At 41.7% G+C, this 18,183-nt stretch overlaps 1 protein-coding gene across 2 annotated transcripts in view; it reads right to left on the bottom strand.

The window, feature by feature from the left end:
• Positions 1-18,183, bottom strand: part of THSD4 (thrombospondin, type I, domain containing 4) — a 704,860-nt gene that overhangs the window by 232,348 nt on the left and 454,329 nt on the right. Inside the window, exon 1 of one of the 2 annotated variants that reach the window (XM_011953813.1) lies at positions 6,326-6,605. The exons of the other annotated variant lie outside the window; for it this stretch is intronic. Within the exon in view, the coding sequence (XP_011809203.1) occupies positions 6,326-6,397 (72 nt within the window). The 5' untranslated portion in view covers positions 6,398-6,605. Of the gene's footprint in view, positions 1-6,325; positions 6,606-18,183 lie in introns of those variants that run through there. 2 annotated transcript variants of the gene reach the window in all.

The raw sequence follows: 18,183 nt of genomic DNA, 5'->3' as shown, positions 1-18,183 counted from the left end.
CAAAGGCAAACAATATTTGATAAAATTCAGCAATCACTCCTGATAAAAACTTAGAAATAAACTTGTAACTGGATAAAATGTATGTACCTGAACCTCTGACAGGTATCATACTTAGTGATGACATATTAGAAACATTCCTATTTAAGTTTGTAAGAGCGAGGCGCGGTGGCTCATCTCAGCACTTTGAGAGGTCGAGGCGGGTGGATCACCCGAGGTCAGGAGATCGAGACCAGCCTGGCCAACATGATGAAGCCCAGTCTCTATTGGAAATACAAAAATTAACTGGGTGTGGTTGCGCAAAACCTGTAATCCTAGCTACTCGGGAGGCTGACGCAGGAGAATTGCTTGAACCTGGGAGGTGGAGGTTGCAGTGAGCTGAGATTACGTCACTGCACTCCAGCCTGGGCAACAAGAGCAAAATGCCATCTCAAAAAAAAAAAAAAGTCTAGTAGAAGACAGGATTGTTCACTTTCATTTATCTTATTCAGTACTGTATTCTGGAAGCTCTGGCAAATGCAGTTAGACATGAGGTAGAAACAACAAGCACAGGTATCAGAAAAGAAGGAAAAACTCTGCCATTGCAAGTCATAGGCACACACATACACATATGCACTTAAACCCACAGACACACACATAGGCACATACCCTTATGTTTATAAATGTACAGGAATGGTTCTAGAAGGACAGATGCTAAATTGTTAACAATGGTTTCATCTGGGCAGGGAAGGAGGACAGGGGAGAGAATGAGGCTAAAAAGGAACCTTTAACTTTTACTCTGTATTTGTTTGCATGAATTTGTTTTTACAACAGTTTTTATAATATAAAAAAAATTGTTAGGCTGGTGCGGTGGCCCATGCCTATAATACCAGCACTTTGGGAGGCCGAGGCTGGGCAGATCACTTGAGGTCAGGAGTTAGAGACCAAATTGAAACCCCATCTCTACTAAAAATACAAAAATTAGCCAGCATGGTGGCAGGCACCGGTAATCCCAGCTACTCAGGAGGCTGAAGCAGAAGAATCCTTGAACCTGGAAGGCAGAGGTTTCAGTGAGCTGAGATCGCACCACTACACTCCAACCTGCGTGACAGGGTGAAACTCTGTCTCAACAACAACAACAACAACAACAAAAACATTTAAATGAGAAAAGTCATATGGTGACTTTTCACCCAAGTGATTGACCCAAGGCTCAAACTTGAGTCTTGCATTAGCAAGTGAGTTCCACATAGCTGGTTTGCTATTTTAGATACCAGAAAAAGAAAGAAAGGCGAAGCCAGGGAGAATTGTGTACCATGAAATAGTCATTAAGGTCATTACACTGACCCTGCATTTCTATTTGCCACAAATAACACTCTAGGAACGAAGAGTGACAACTAGTATTTTAAATAAACGGTGTCACTTCTTACAAAGCAGTCCTACATGAATTATTTAGTTTGATTTACTCCTTAGGAAATAATTTCAATAATTTATGAAGAAGAAAATGTCCTGCAATGATGACCTAAATGACATGTCAAAAAAGGATAATCTTAAGACTGTAGATCTAGAATTTTAAGAACTTTCAAAGGCCCAGAGAAAAACTCCAGTTCTCAGGATCGAGCTGGCTGACAAATTTCCTGCCACATCCCCTCACAATGGATGCTTCTGTGATCTGAACTATGCATTGTTTCCAGAACATGCCATGTCCTTTTTTATTTCTGGGGCCCTATAGATGTTTTCCCTCTGCCTGGAATGCTCTCCCTCTTTTCCCCTTACAATGCTTACCTATCCATCAGAAAACAGTTAAGATTGCAGACCTGACTGCTCTCCTTGAAAAGATCTGCTTACCAGGCTGGTGTCTGGTAACTTGAATTTGGGGAGGGTTTCCATCATTCCCAGAACTGATAAGGGTGGCGTGCTTGCTGTGCCTCTGCTGTATAGACAATATGGTTTATGCTGAATACCTGCCTTCCTTGTGGGAGTCTGGAATTTTGTTAGCTGGCAGGCAGAGGCTGTGTATGTGGTCAGTCCCAGTAAAGATGCTGGGCTCTGGGCCTCTAACAAGCTTCCTAGCTGGCAACATTTCCCATGTGTCGTCATAACCCATTGCTAGGGGAAGTAAGTGGGTCCTGTGTGCGTTCCCTGGGAAAAAAAAAAAAAAACCTTGGGAGCTTCCATCTCATTTGCCCCAGACTTTACCCCATGAACATTTTCCCTTTGTTGATTTTCTTCGTATACTTTCACTGTCATAAATAATAGCTGTGAGTGCCAATGTATGCTGAGTCACTGAATCACTGCAGATAATTGAATCATAGGGGTTGTCTTGAAGACCCCCAACACACAACCCTTCAAGCTTCAGTTCAAATATGTCATCATTTGTGGAATCTTTCTTTGCTTTCTTAGGTACTTCCCATTGTTCTTGCAATTAATGAGAGATCCTATTGTATGATCATTAACTTGTATTCTGTGCCTCTTTTAGAGTATAAGCTCATCAAAGACAAAGATCTGGTCTTTTCACCTTTCTTTTTTCAGCACAGGGTTAATATACTTGCTCGCATTTGCAATGGTGATTGTAGTCGATAGCACGTTTTACACAATGGGAGCATTTTACGCACATTCAATTTGTTTTTCTTACCTAAAAGCATATCCTGGTGGTCATTTCATTGCACATCTACAGCTACCTCATTCTTTCTGAACACCTGCACAGTATGCCTTATCACTAGGACAGTAGGATGGAAAGGGCCTAATTATGACAGGTGGCTCATAGAACATTTTACACACTCAGAGTAGACCTATATGATAAAAAGTCTTAGAAATGGAAAATCTGGGTCCAAAAGACATTTATTTATTTTTAATATAAAAATTGTGATATAATTTACATACCATAAAATTTGCTCTTTTAAAGGATATGGTTCAGTAGTTTTTAGGATAGTCACAAAATTGTGCAACCATCACCACTACCTAATTCCAAGACGCTTTCATCACCATGAAAAGAAACCTTGTCTGTACCCATTAGCAGCTAAGATATTTATTTTTTATTTTGATAGGTTTTGCCATATTGTACCATCAAAATTAAAGAACATCTATGCCTGTAATCCCAGCACTTTGGGAGGCCGAGATGGGCGGATCATGAGGTCAGGAGATCGAGACCATCTGGCTAACATGGTGAAACCCCATCTCGACTAAAAAATACAAAAAAATCAGTTGGGCATGGTGGCGGGCGCCTGTAGTCCCAGATACTTGGGAGGCTGAGGCAGGAGAATGGCGTGAACCTGGGAGGCAGAGCTTGCAGTGAGCCGAGATCGTGCCACTGCACTCCAGCCTGGGCGACAGAGCGAGACTCTGTCTCAAAAAAATTAAATAAATAAATAAAAGAACATCTTTTTGACCCCATTTTGCAGAATTTATCGTGTTATTCCAAATATGGAATGTAGTAGATTTCTAGTTGCATCTCCCTCCCTGTCCCTACATATAACAATGTCTCATTGGTCTTACCTGAGAAGGTAAGCTCAAGTTCAAGAAAGAAAATGCAAGCCTTCCATTCCCACCTCCCCTTCCCTGCCATTCTGCTGCATCCTGCAAAGAAGCTGCATGTTGGCACACTCCCCACGCTGATAACTGCATCAAAAGTCCAGCTTGACTTTAAAAGTCCTTTACAGTCTTTTCGGGGATACATCCCATCTGTACAAGTGTACATGGTGGCCACCCTAACCTTGACTAGGACAAAGGGATTCTCATGATCTCACTGTTCTGAGTTTAATGCTCTGGCAATGGGAAAATTAAAGAAGGCACAGTTCTTTTCTGTGTCTGTTCTCCAACCCACGCACGGACACCATACCAGGTTGTTCTGTCCTTGGACCATAGTCACCAGCGCTGACAGTGCCAGCCACAGGACGCCAAACAAGGCTTGCTTTGCATCACACCCCTCCTCTCACCACCTGCGAGGCCCTGCTTATCTGAAAGGACCTCACACCCTAGAAAACTGACTGTAAACTGCTTCCCAGAGAGTGCCACTTGGCTTCCAGCTCCATGTTGAGAGCACAGCCCTCCAAGCACCCCCAGGTGTATGACGCTTTCTTACCCGTTCTTCCTTTCCTCATGTGTTTTTAGGCACGTCCAAAGGGAAGATAATTAAAACCTGCAAGAAAACTAGCTGGCAGAGAAAAGGAAAATCTTGGTGACTTAGGGACGACGCCACATGTTTATGGGTAAGTTTTGTAAGTAACATGACAATAAAAAAAGAGGCTCTTATAAATAAATGCCACATTCTTCAAAGCTCTATCTAAACTACATTCTTTTTAAGGAAGAGGTGGGGACTATTCATACTCATGCTCCTTCCTCATCACTTCATTTCCAAGAAGGAAAAAGGAATCCTAATCGTACAATTTCCTAGCAGCTCAGGCATTCTGGAGCCAACAGCACAGAAACACACACGCACTCACACATGCACGCACTAGGGGAAAGAGGGAAAGCAAGAACGAAAAGAGGAAGAGGCCCAAGAGGACCTTTATTTAGCAAAGCAGAGTGGAACAAAGGGGCAGGAGGGCAGGCATCTCACTACCTTTGATCGGGTTTTCTGGCTATTGATGTTAAGCACACACACTTCTAACTCATAAGACAAAACCTCTGCCTTCTTCTCTCAAACGCTGAGCACTGTCTGAAAAGCACCAAGATTTGGGTGAGCCTGTATAATCCCTTTCAATTTTCATCTGCTTTGCTGATTGTCAGGTGAAGCAGAGCCGTTTGCCACTCTGCATGTGACACAAGGCTAGGGGCACACACATTCCAGCGTGGCCTTCCCCACGAGCCAGCTGTGTGCAGGTAACTAAAGCCTGCCCTTTGCTTGCTGTTAATAAGAATAATTGGCACGCCACTGAGGGGCTGCTGGAGTGCTGTGATTTGCTCAGTTCGGGGGTCTCCCCAGACCATATGTGCATGCAGCGGTGATAGAAATATTTTCCATATGAGCTCTCCTCTCGCCTGCTTAAGTGCTCCAGGCTGAGTGAGGCCAGCCCATTTGTCATTTACTCTACACACTAAAAAAATCAACAGGGAAATTGCAAACTTCAACTACAACTAGAGGGCAATGGTCTCCTTTCAGCTTCCAGCATCACTCACCCATTCAGTTTCTCCTGCTCCCATTCAAGGGCTCAATCACTCCACAGGCCCAGAAAATATCTACAGAGCAGAGGACATGAGTAACTAATAGGCGAAAAGCCTACAACAAATGACCCGTTGCTGCATGTCTCTGAGCTGCATGTCTGTTTTGAACAGAGCAACAAGCCTGCTGAAACCACAGCTAGCCTTGCAGCCCTGGGCTTGGGAGCACTCCCACTTCCACTCTTCTTAGACAAGGGAAAGTAATTACATTAGGCTTTCAGAGCCTGCTTGGTCCCTGACAAGGCTAACAAAAAGCAAAGCTGTGAAGTGGCTTCACGGCCTTTTTAGGAGATACACTTTTCACTTGGCTTTTCAAAAAGGGAGATGGATGCAGGAGAAAGGCTGTCCTTTCGTTACTCAGGCATCAGGGTAAGGAAGGAAAGGAGTGGATGAGGGAAATACGTTGCAGGCTTGTTCGCAGATGAGGGTGGATACACCAAGGTGCTTCCCTCTCCAGGCTCAATGATCATCTATTCCAATCTCTTTGCTGCATCAAAAACTGACTCTGAGAGGTATCACTGATGTTAAAAAAAAACAAAAAACAAAAAAAACTGTACCCAACAACCATACAAACTAAACCAGTAATAATAAATCCTCCTCATGAGCTTAGAACATGTCTCCCTGCTAAGGTACATCTGGGCATACTCCTAGCCCTGTTGTATATCATCATCCCTTTTCAAACCTATGGTAGAAAGTTAAACACAGATTTTTTCCAAGCACATCAAAGCAAAAAATAAAAATAAAAAAAAATAATGAAAAAAAGAGAGAAGTGTTGCAAAAGCAGGGAAGAAAAGCAATTCCCCTAGCATGTACATTCTCTCTGCAGCACTAGAGAAAAATTCTCAAAAGATAACAGTCCCTAACGAAATCTGACATGGCACATCTTTTTTTTTTTCTGCTACAGCAGGAGAAACGTGCGTGCTACAGGCATCTGTCACCAAGGCCAGAGCAACTTCCCGGCGTGGCAACTGTACAGACAGCTTCAGAATGATATTTTAGAAATTATAAGATTCTTCAAGAAGAAAAGAAGTCTTCATATAAGAAAAGGCAAGAGAAGCCTACAAAAGTAATATAAAGCATTACTCTTTGCACCCCATAAAATTCCATTCCCTGATCCCTCTTGGTAGATAGAAGAGGAAATATAATGCTGAAAAAAAATACAACTTCTGACAAGATATTTTATTTGGCTTACCTCTCCCCCAGGTCTTGCTAACACTGCTGTTTGAACGTGGAGCAATGTTAATATCAGGTAGCTGACAAACATTATTACCCAAAGTTAGAACTACCCTAGAGGAGAACTCCGTCTGCCAAGTGCTAACAGCTAGCAGATGCACTTGTGTCTCGGGATTCCAGCCCTGGAGTTCCGCTAGGCACCGCGCTGGTTCCCTCGGCTCTCCCTCACTGTACTACCCGGCGCTTCGAGCTCAGCCTCTGTTCTGAAGAAAACTGGTAAGCTGATCTCTTCATGTAATAACTTCTCCCGGCTGGGGGAGGGGACAGGAGCCAGCTGGGAGCTGGGGGGCTGCCTTTAACAGAAAGCAGAAAGGGGAGGGACAGAAATGATCAATGTGGAGTTCTGCATCTGGTCTCATTCATGAAAAGGGTTCCAAGGTAAGTACTCCACATGCAGGGGGACAGCCCCTACCTCGTCAACTGAGGCAGGGAGGGGGCAGTGAATTGCAGCAGGATGAGCTCCAGGCTGGGAACGGGGAGAGCCAGGGCCTTCCTAGTCCAGGATCTGGAGCTGACAAGCTGTGTTTGCCTGGACAAATTGCCAGCCGTCTCTGGCTGCAGTTTATTTTTCTCACTTGTACAAAGGTTGGGTGAACGATGTCTGAGTGCCCTTTTAGATCTGATTTGATGGTTGCAGAAATCTAGGCAGTTAAAAGCTGCATTATCAAGGGCAGCCTCAACGGGGAAAGAAGTTACAAGGGTGATGTGTGTTTGTGCACCAATTGTATAGACACAAACTGTGGAAGCCATTATATTTCCCTCTTGCTGCATCCCTGGGTCACTATGCCTAACCAAGAGCTTGAGGAATTATTGCAGAAAATGTAAAAACAGGTGGTAAGATGGGAACAAGTGAATCCCAAGTGAGGGACAGTGCTGTCAGAGTACATTGAAATGTAGGATGGTTTTAAAGAAATAAGAGCTACCTCTGAGTAGACTCACATTGACCATCAAAGTGGGGCTTGGGAGCTTGGGGAGCAGGCTGGGAAAAGGGTCATCCTAAAGCCTACAGTGCACTTGAGATACACCTTACATGGTCACCTGTTATCCTGAAATAGCAGGGGTCATGGCTGAAAATGGATTAGAACCCATCAAGTATGTATTCTGCCCGGAATGGGCTCAAGGTGCTATTCTGAGGCTCTTGGTGGCCACAGAGGATAGGATGACTGCATGGTGCAGTGGAAACACCCTGAGGTCCTGGAATTAGGCAGGTGTGGGTTAAATTCCAGTTGTACTTCAAACTCTTCGTGTGTGTCTCTGGGTGAGTATTTAACCCTGGTGAGACCTAGCCTCCCCTCCTGCGAAACAGGGAAATGCCATCCAATGGTTATGATGACTATCAACGAGCTCACCTAGGCACAAAATGTGGCACACAATAAGTACTAAAGACACGGGCTTTCTCTTTGATCTGAAATAAGTATCAGCAGCCAGCCCCAGAAAGTAAATTAATAAATACTTGAAAAGCCTCAGGTTATGAGCATTTTCCTGCATTAATGAGGAAACTTTAAACCTAACTACAGTTTGCAGCCATCTCAGAAACTTTATTATCACCAGTCACATGACCATTTACCAGTGGGGAGTTTTTTGGCGGGTGACTGGGAGGGAAGAACTTTCATTCCTTCTTCCAGGGCTATAAGAGAAAAACAGGTATAGTGAGGATAATATCTTCAGTTAAGGAAAGAAAGGAATGAATTTTTCCTTTTCCTCCTTCTTAGTCATTGTTACTGTTCAACTTTAGGTCTGTTCTGCTACCTAACTGAACGGGCAAGTTATCTACTGAGTAACCTCACGAGAAATGCAGGAATTATTTAAGAAAGCCAAAGTTCCTGAAAGACCAGGAGTGTTGTCTAGCCAGGGGTTGGGAAACTTTCTGTAAAAGGCCAGATGGTTTTAGGTTTTACAGACCATATGGTCTCAGTAGCAACTACTCAACTCCGCCATTATAGCACAAAAGCAACCACAGACAACACACACATGAACGGGTGTGGCTGTGTTCCGATAAAACTTTATTTGTAAAAACAGGCAGGCGGCCAGATTTGACAGCAGTTTGCCAGCCCCTGGTCTAGAGACTTCTCAATCATCCTTCAATCCACTGCAATCTTTTGACCTCTCTGCTCTACTGCAAGGGCTCTGGAAAGGTCACCAATGGCCCCTGTGTCACAAAATTCAAAAGATAATCATTTAGCACTTATTTACTTCTCTGTAACCATGTCCTCCTTTTCTTTTAATATTGTGGTAACATATAGACAACATAAATTTATCATGTTGACCATTACTAAGTATACAATTGAGTGGCATTAAGTATATTCACAATGTTGTGCAGCCATCACCACTATTTATTTCTAGAACTTTTCTATTATCCCAAACAGAAACTCTGTATTCATTGAACACTACCTCTCCATTTCCCCTCCTCCAAGCTCCTGGCAACCTCTATGTTACTCTCTGTCTCCATGAGTTTTCCTGGTCTAGGTACTTCATATAAGTGGAATCATACACTACAGTATTTGTCCATTTGTATCTGACTTATTTCACATAGCATGTTCCCAAGGTTCATCCACTCTGTAACAGGTATCAAAATTTCATCCTTTTAGAAGGTTAAACAATATTCCATTGTATGGATATACCACATTTTGTTTATTCATCCATCTGTTAATGGACACTTGGATTGTTTCTACCATTTGGCTGTTATGCATAATGCTGCTATGAACATGGGTGTACAAGTATCTATTTGAATCCCTGCTTTTAATTATTTTGGATATATATCTAGGAGTAGAATCACTGAATCATATGGTAATTCTATGTTTAACTTTTTGAGAAGCTACCAAACTGTTCTCCATAGTGGCGGCACCATTTTACATTCTCACCAGCAATGCACGAAGGTTCAATTTCTCTACCTCCTGACAACACTTATTATTTTCCACTTTTTTGACAATAACCATCTTAATGGGTATGAAATGTATGTCCTCCTGTTTGAACCACTCTCTTCCCATAGCTTCCAGGGCTATGGCTCTAGATTTCCTTTGCCTCTAATTAGCCAACATTCGTTGAGCACTATGAGCCCAGTATTATTAAAATTATTAAAAAAAATTTTAAAATAGATGCATGTAACCATGATAACAGGCTTATTAAATAATTTGCTCCATGTCACACAACAGTAGGTGGCAGTTGGCATTCTGACCCTAAAAGCCTTTGTCCAGAGCCTGACTCTTAATAACAGCATTGCCTTGTCACCATTTCTCTGGACTCCTTGACACATCCTGGGCCTAGCTCCTAAATTCCTATATTCTAGGCCCTGTCTCCTCTCTATCTGCCCTTGTTGGGCCATCTTATCATTCCAAAGGCCCCAACCCTTTGCACATTCATGACTCTTTATTTTTATTTTTTGAGATGGAGTTTTGCTCTTGTTGCCCAGCTGGAGTGCAATGGTGCAATCTCAGCTCACAGCAACCTCCGCCTCCCGGGTTCAAATGAATCTCCTGCCTCAGCCTCCCAAGTAGCTGGGATTACAGGCTTGCACCACCATGCCTGGCTAATTTTTGTATTTTTAGTAGAGATGAGGTTTCTCCATGTTGATCAGGCTGTTCTCAAACTCCTGACCTCAGGTGATCCACCTGCCTCAGCCTCCCAAAGTGCTGGGATTACAGGTATGAGCCACCGCCCCCGGCCCACATCCATGACTCTCTATAATCATCTGTAGCCAGGTCTCCCTCCTGACCTGTAGGTCAATGTACCCAGTTGCCTAATGGATACTTGCATTCCTCAAATGTACTCCAAACTCAACTGTCTAAAACTGAGCTAGTGTTTCCCTGAAACCTGTTCTTCTTCCCGTTTCCTCCATCTCAATAAATAACATCATTATCTATATAATTCTCAGGGGCTGATAACAGCCCACTCCCTCACTTTTTCATCCAAACCATCACTGGGTCTGATTGAGTTTCCTTCTAGAGGGCTCCCCAGCAGGTCTATGGCCCCATATTCCTGCTGCCCTGTTTCCATCTAGCCCTCCATCATCTCCTCTTGACTTTACGTAGCAACCTTCTTGTTCTGTTCTTTTCTCCTTCCAGCCCTCTTTCCCAGTGCAGCCACTGGGATCTTCTAAAATGTGATTCCAATCATGTCACTCTCCTGATTTTTTTTCTAACTTTTTGTTTTGAAATAACTTTAGATTTACAGAATAGTTGCAAAGACAGCACAGAATATCATGGCATCTCTTCACATTGTTAACATCTCACATGACTGTGATACATTTATGAAAACTCAGATGTTACATTGGCACAATAATATTAACTCAACTACAGACTCATATTTCCCTAGTTTTTCTCCAAAATATACTTTTTCTATTCCAGGACCCAATCCGGGAGACCACAATTACATTTAGTCATCACATTTCTGTGGTCTCTCCTGGTCTGTGACAGTTTCTCAGCCTTTCTTTGTTTTTCATGACCTTGATGCTCTTGAAGACTACTCGTCAGGCATTTTTTAGATTATCCTTCAATTTGTTTTTTTTTTTTTGAGACGGAGTCTTGCTCTGTTGCCCAGGCTGGAGTACAGTGGCGGGATCTTGGCTCACTGCAAGCTCCACCTCCCAGGTTCACGCCATTCTCCTGCCTCAGCCTCCCGAGTAGCTGGGACTACAGGTGCCTGCCACCATGCCCACCTAATTTTTTGTATTTTTAGTAGAGATGGGGTTTCACTGTGTTAGCCAGGATGGTCTAGATCTCCTGACCTTGTGATCCGCCTGCCTTGGCCTCCCCAGCCTCCCAAAGTGCTGGGATTACAGGCATGAGCCATCATGCCTGGCCCAATTTGTTTTTTTTCTAACGTTTTTCCATGATTAGACAAGGGTTAATGGGTTTTTATGAAGAATACTACAGAAGCAAAATGCCCTTCTTATCACATTCGTCAGGGGTATTCTATTCCAATATGACTTATCACTGATGATGTTCACCTTGACCACGTGGTTCAGGTGGTATCTGCCAGGTTTCTCCACTGTAAAGGTAGTATTTTTCCTTTTCCATATCCTGTTCATTAGAAATGAATCAGTAAATCCCACAGAATTAAGCTCTCCTTCCTGGAGGGGGAGTATCAAAGAATATTTGAACATGTGTTAAAACCATCACAAATTCATAAATATTTTAGAGGAGATAATTTGAGGCTATGCAAATATTCTGTTTTCTCCGCTAATTTTAATACTCATCTGTAGATTTTGCCTGCAGCAATTATTACTGCAGTGTTCTAACAGTGATTTTCTGTTTCCCTCATGCCTTCTACACTTAATCAGAATTCAGCAGTATGATTTGTCCCTCCTCTTCCATATATTTATTAATTCAAACATTTATTTATACTCCTCTGTTCCTTAAAATCTTTTGACGGGGTGTCCTTTGGGATGAAGTCCAAATCCCTTCATATGACAATTACAACAAGACTGTTTGCAATACGTTCTCTTCCTGCCCTTCCAGCCTCCTCCTCTTATCTTGTGTTCACACACACTTCATTCTCCAGCCATCTTAAGCCACAAGAAATTATCTCAAATACCATGTGTCCTTGTGCTCCATACCTTCCTTCCTGGTACTCCCTTTCTCTAGAAAGCCACTCTCCCATCCTCACTGAGCTAGCTCCTGTTGCTCTTTGTCTCTAAAAATGTAGCCCAAATTGTTCATAAGCATCAAGTATTGGAAACCACTAAATGCCCATCAATAGGGACTAATTGAATAATTTGTGACCTCCATAAAATGAGGTGCCTTGAAGCAACAACAAAAAAATTGAGTTTGCTTCCTATGTAATGATATGAAATATATCCAAGATTAAGTGAAAAAAGTAAGATGCACAGAGGTGTGACTACCATCCTATTATTTGCATATGCATGTTTATAATTGCTTGTCTATGTGCTATCTGTGGAAAAACACACTTGAGACTACTAATAATGGTTACCTCTAGGGAGGGAAACTGAGTAGCTTCAGGACAGAAAGGAGAAGAAAATTTATTATTACACATCTGTGTTGTCTCACACTGCAGCCACTTATCCACACACAAATACTGAGTACTGGAAATGTGGCTATTCCAAATTGTAATATCCTGTAAGTGTAAAATGCACTTCATACAATTTGAAAACTTGGTATAAACAAAAGAATGTAAAATATCTCATTCATATATTTTTATGTTGATTTGATGTTGAAATAATATTTTGAATATGTTGGGTTAAATAAAATATAGTATTAAAATTAATTTCATCTGTTTCATTTTACATTTTAAAATGTGGCTATTAGAAAAATAGCCACACTGGTGGACAGCTTTTCTATATTCCCTTTCATACTTACTGAACTGTCAAACACGTGAATGTATTGCTATTCAAAAAGTAAATAAAATGAGACCAGGCGCAGTGGCTCATGCTGGTAATCCCAGCACTTTGGGAGGCTGAGGTGGGTGGATCACTTGAGGTCAGGAGTTCTAGACCAGCCTGGCCAACATGGTGAAACCCCATCTCTACTAAAAATACAAAAATTAGCTAAGTGTGGTGGCATGCGCCTGTAATCCCAGCTACTCGGGAGGCTGAGGCAGGAGAATCACTTGAACTCAGGAGGTAGAGGTTGCAGGGAGCCAAGATCCCGCCACTAAACTCCAGCCTAGGTGACAGAGACTTGTCTCAAAAAAAAAAAAAACAAGTAGGCAGGGCATGGTGGCTCACACCTGTAATCCCAGCACTTTGGGAGGCCGACGCAGGCAGATCATGAGGTCAAGTGTTCAAGACCAGCCTGACAAACATGGTGGAATCCCGTCTCTACTAAAAATACAAAAATTAGCCGGGCGTGGTGGTGCACGCCCTGTAATCCCAGCTACTCGGGAAGCTGAGGCAGGAGAATCACTTGAACCCAGGAGGTAGAGGTTGCAGTGAGCCAAGATTCCCCCACTGCACTCCAGCCTGGGTGACAAAGCTAGACTTCATCCCTCCCCCCAAAAAAGAAAAAAGTAAAGAAAATGAAATAATGGTCGTAATGATAGTTAAGAATAGAAATGAACACACGCACAAGTTCTCCTTGCTCCCAATGATTCACTTAAATGTCACTTTTTCTAGGAGTTATATCTCATCAGTCTCCCTGTCAAGCTCAGGGCAGTGCCCTGGCTTCTGTCCCCAGCCATTCTCTGATTATCTCCAGTGTAATATTTATCATGATGTGTTATAATTGTTAATAAATGCATTGTCTTCATCGATACAGAACGAGCCCTCCATACAAGAGATGTGTCTTTTTCTCTGTGGCCCCAAGAGTCAGCACACAGATAGCCTGATCCAGTGAATGCCAAACAAGAGCATGGATGCAAAGGTGGGCTTTACAGCAAACTCTTATCTGCTTATGACGGGAGGTCTTCTCATGGTTCATCTTAGATACTAGAAAACGGAAAACACAGAGGCTAAATTCCCAGAAGGTATATTCCTCAAGGAAATTCAAATAATTTCAACCTAAGTTTTGGGTGACCTAAAAAGAGAAAATGTTAGTGGTAGAAATGAGAGTATCAAAAAACAGGGAAAATGAACATATGATATCTAAAACCACACATTTCACGTAAAATATAATTGTGCACTACCTCTAACTAATAAAGAAGAGTAAACCATAGCAGATATCGCCCCTAAGGCTATTTTACTTTCTGCAAAGAATGTGTATTCCTTTATGAAGGAAGAAGGAAGATGCAGGTTTCTCCACAGAGGTCCATATTGTACGGCTTAAGTGTTCAAACTACGTTTATTTCTTTACATATGCTGGCATTGTGTGGAATAGGTGGAAAAAGGCTCTCGTCAAGAAAGCAGCTGGCTATCAGTCAGGGAGCTGGCCATGCAGGAAAGGAGAAGCAGAAGCAGGTGTTAGTAATTAACTCTCCCTTTGTATGAACCAAGAAGCCATTAAAGAGCCACAGAGGTGGGAAATGAGGAAAGCCAAGAAGAGATCTCTGCTGCATTTCCAGTGATTGCTCTCCCTTCTCTTTAAAGATAAGGACAATCATGAGAATCTACAACAAAGGAAGTCGCTGCATCTTTACCATTCTCTGATTTCTGTCTGAAAGGGGCCAAAGCCTGGCTGGATCAGCACTTGTAACTATCAGGGCAGCCATGCAGTTAGGTTGAGCACTTTGCGGGTTCACTGAAAGGAGAATTATGTTACTTGGCTCAACTGGGGTTCAGGGATTTAAAGTCGGGCCGGGAGAAAGGCCAGAGACACAATCAGGGAGATGCTCAAAAAAAACCATACAGGCCCATCCTAACTCTTACAGTACACAGGGGAGCTAGTTCAGACAATGCATCAGAACCATTCTCATGTTGACCGTATTCTTTGTTTCAAGTATTTGCTCTAAGGCAGAGATTCTCAACAGTGGTCCCTGGATCAGCAGCAACAGGGAACTTGTTTTAAAATGCAACTATCAGGCCTCATCCCAGACTTATGAATTAGGAACTCTGGGGGTTAAGGCCATCGATTTGTGTTATAACAAGCCCCGTGGATGCCTGCTGGTTTGGGAACCACTGCTTTAAGCAATACTTATCTGATTGTAAACCTTAATTCAAACTGCATAAACGTAAAGTATTATTTTATGAAATCTTATTTTCTTACAAAAGGTAACTGTCAGATACTAAAACACAGTACGAAGCCATAATAATGAAAACAGTGGCAAAAACAGTGACGGAAGAGACAGATCATTCACCTGACTAAACATGTAGAGGGATTTCATGTGCAATCAATGAGTCACTTCAGATCATCAAGGAAAGGAAGGCAAAGGGTTGGGAATGTGGCCAACCACTTGAGGAGTAAAGTTATTTCTCCAATTTATATCAGTGACAAACTGCGAGTGGATTATAGGTTTTATGTAAACAACAGAAGTATGAAAACAGTAAAAGGAAACGGGTCTATATTTCTATATTCTTAGTGGGGGGAAGGATTTTTAAGCAGAGCTATAATGAAGACAAAAATCACAAAAGAAAATATTTATATATTTGTATATATATTTTAAAATTCTGTAAGTTGGAAATACCATAAACAGAATTAAAAAAAAAAATAGGCGGGGCACGGTGGCTCACGTCTGTAATCCCAGCACTTTGGAAGGCCAAGGTAGGTGGATCAGTTGAGGTCAGGAGTTCAAGACCAGCCTGAACATGATGAAACCTCATCTCTACTAAAAATACAAAAATTAGCCAGGCATGGTGGCATGTACCTGTAAACCCAGCTACTTGGGAGGGTGAGGCATGAAAATCACTTCAACCTAGGAGGCAGCTGCAGTGAGCCAAGAACACATGATCGTGATTGCACTCCAGCCTAGGCCAGAGTGAGACTCTATCCCAGGGAAAAAAAAAAAAAAAAAAAAAACCAAAGGAAAAAAAGCCAAATACACAGAAGAGAATGTAGTTCACTTGTCCATTCACTGAAAATATCAGTACTTATCATCTGCTTGAACCAGGAAAAAAGAGACTCAATTCTTATAATTACGGAGCTTTTGGTCTGGTGCAGGATGCCGACATTAATGAAACCCAACAAATACAATTAGAATTGCAATGTAAAAAGAATTACAAAGGAAGGATATATGGTAATATAGGAAGATTGTCCTCATTAGAGAGATTGGCTTGTGAGAGGAGCAATAATGACCTTCCTCATGACCTGAGAGGAAGGAGCTGTGGCTGAACAGAAGCAACCAAGGGGGAGTCAGCCCAGCCTCAGATGGGCTGAGGACAAAGGGAGGGGCCATGATGCAGAGACTTTGTCTTTCTCTTAATGAGAATCTACTTTAAGGGCAAGGGCAGCAGTAATAGGACCAGGTTTGCAGTTTGCAAGGGCTACTTCTGTTGTATGGCAAAGGGATTAAAGGGAGGCAAGAATGGAAGCTGGAAGACCAGTTAGAAGATTATGCCTGTAGTCTAGATGAAAAGGGCTAAAAGCTTAAAGCGGGATGATGGAAAGAAGTGAATGATTTCAAAGATAACTGACAACGTTTATAGGGGGAAAGGGCTCAGGTCTACAATATATTTTTTAAAACACAAAACCCTTAAAGAAAGACAACGTTAACAGTTAAAGCTTGGATTCAATGTCTAACCATAGGGGAGGTCCTAGATACACTATGGTATACCCAAAAAGTGAACTCCTATCCAGTCCTTTAGAGTGACCATGCCATTGACTGCTGATACTGACAACATTTTGATGTTACATTTTAAGACAGAAGTAGGCTACATCAATAAGGGAAGAATAGTCTTTTCCACAAATGGTGTCAGGATAAGTGGATATCTACATGCAAAAGAATGAAGATAGACCCCTACCTCATCCCACACACACACAAAAATTAACTCAAAACACATCAAAGATTCTACATCATGGTAACTATAATTATTAATAATATACACTTGGAAACTGCTAAGAGAGTAGATTTTAAGTGTTCTTATAATACATATGTGAATTAGCTTGATTTACCCAGTCACAATGTGTACATAAACCCAAAACATCATGTGGTATATCATAAATACATACAATTTTTACTTGTCCATTAAAAAAATAAGTCATAGATCATGGTAGGCAGAATAATGTCTCCACCAAGATGTCCACGTCCTAATCCCTGAAATTTGTGAATATGTTACATTACATAGCAAAGGAAAAACAAGGTGGCAGGTGGTTAATGTGATGACTTTAAAATACAGAGATTATTTTAGATTATCAAGGTAGGCACAATTAATCACAAAGGTCCTTAAATGTGGAAAGGCCAGGCAGAGGAGGGAGGGTTGTGAGAAGAACTCAACCTGCCATTGCAGGCTTTGAAGATGAAGGGGAGCTGGGAACCAAGGAACATGGCAGTCTCCAGAAGCTGGAAAGAACCAGAAGTAGGAATCCTTTCTTAGAGCCTCCATAGTGACTGCGGCTTTGCCAACACCTTGATTGCAGTCTACTGAGACCCATTTTGGACTTCTGATCTCTGGAACTGGAAGATAATAAATTTGTGTTCTGATGCCACCAAATTTGTTAATTTGTTATAAAAGCCGTAGGACACTAATATATAGACCTGAGTATAAGAGCTAAGATTTTAAAACTCTTAGAAGAAAACACAGGAGTAAATTCATGAGCTTGAGTTAGGTGACGGTTTTATAGGTGTAACACCAAAAGCACAAGTGAGAAAGGAAAAACAAATAAACGGGACTTTATCAAAATTGAAGACCCTGGTGCTGCTAATGATACCATCAAGTTGGTGAAAAGGCAATCCACAGAATGGGGGAGAAAAAAATGTACAAATCATGTCTGATAAGACACTTGTATCAGAGCCTATAAAGTATTCTTATACTTTAATAATAAATGAAAACTCAATTAAAAATGGGCAAAAGGTTTGAATAGACATTTCTCCAGGAAAAAACATACAAATAGTCAATAAGCAAAGAAAAAGATGCTCAACATCAAGAGTCATTAGGGAAACGCAAATCAAAACCACTAATCAAATACACAGGTGATAACAAATATTGGCAAGGGTGTGGATAAGCTGTTATATACTACTTGGTGGTCATGTAAAATGGTGTGGCTGCCTTGGAAAAGTCTGCAGCTGTATCAAAAAGTTAAATGTAGGATTACCATATGACCCTGTAATTCCAATTTTAGATATGTACCTAAGAGAAATGACAACATATGTTCACATGTTCATAGCAGCATTATTCATAATAGCCTAAGCCCAAAAGTGGACATAACTCAAATGTCCATCACCTAATGAATAGATATATATAAAATATGGTACATCCACACTACAGAATATAGTTTGGCAATACAAAGAAATGAAGTATTGATACATGCTACAAAATGGATGATCCATGAACAG

Source organism: Colobus angolensis, unplaced genomic scaffold (genome assembly GCF_000951035.1).
Source record: "Colobus angolensis palliatus isolate OR3802 unplaced genomic scaffold, Cang.pa_1.0 Scaffold372, whole genome shotgun sequence".
Classification (NCBI taxonomy): Eukaryota; Metazoa; Chordata; class Mammalia; order Primates; family Cercopithecidae; genus Colobus; species Colobus angolensis.
This window is presented reverse-complemented; position numbering and strand designations above follow the sequence as displayed.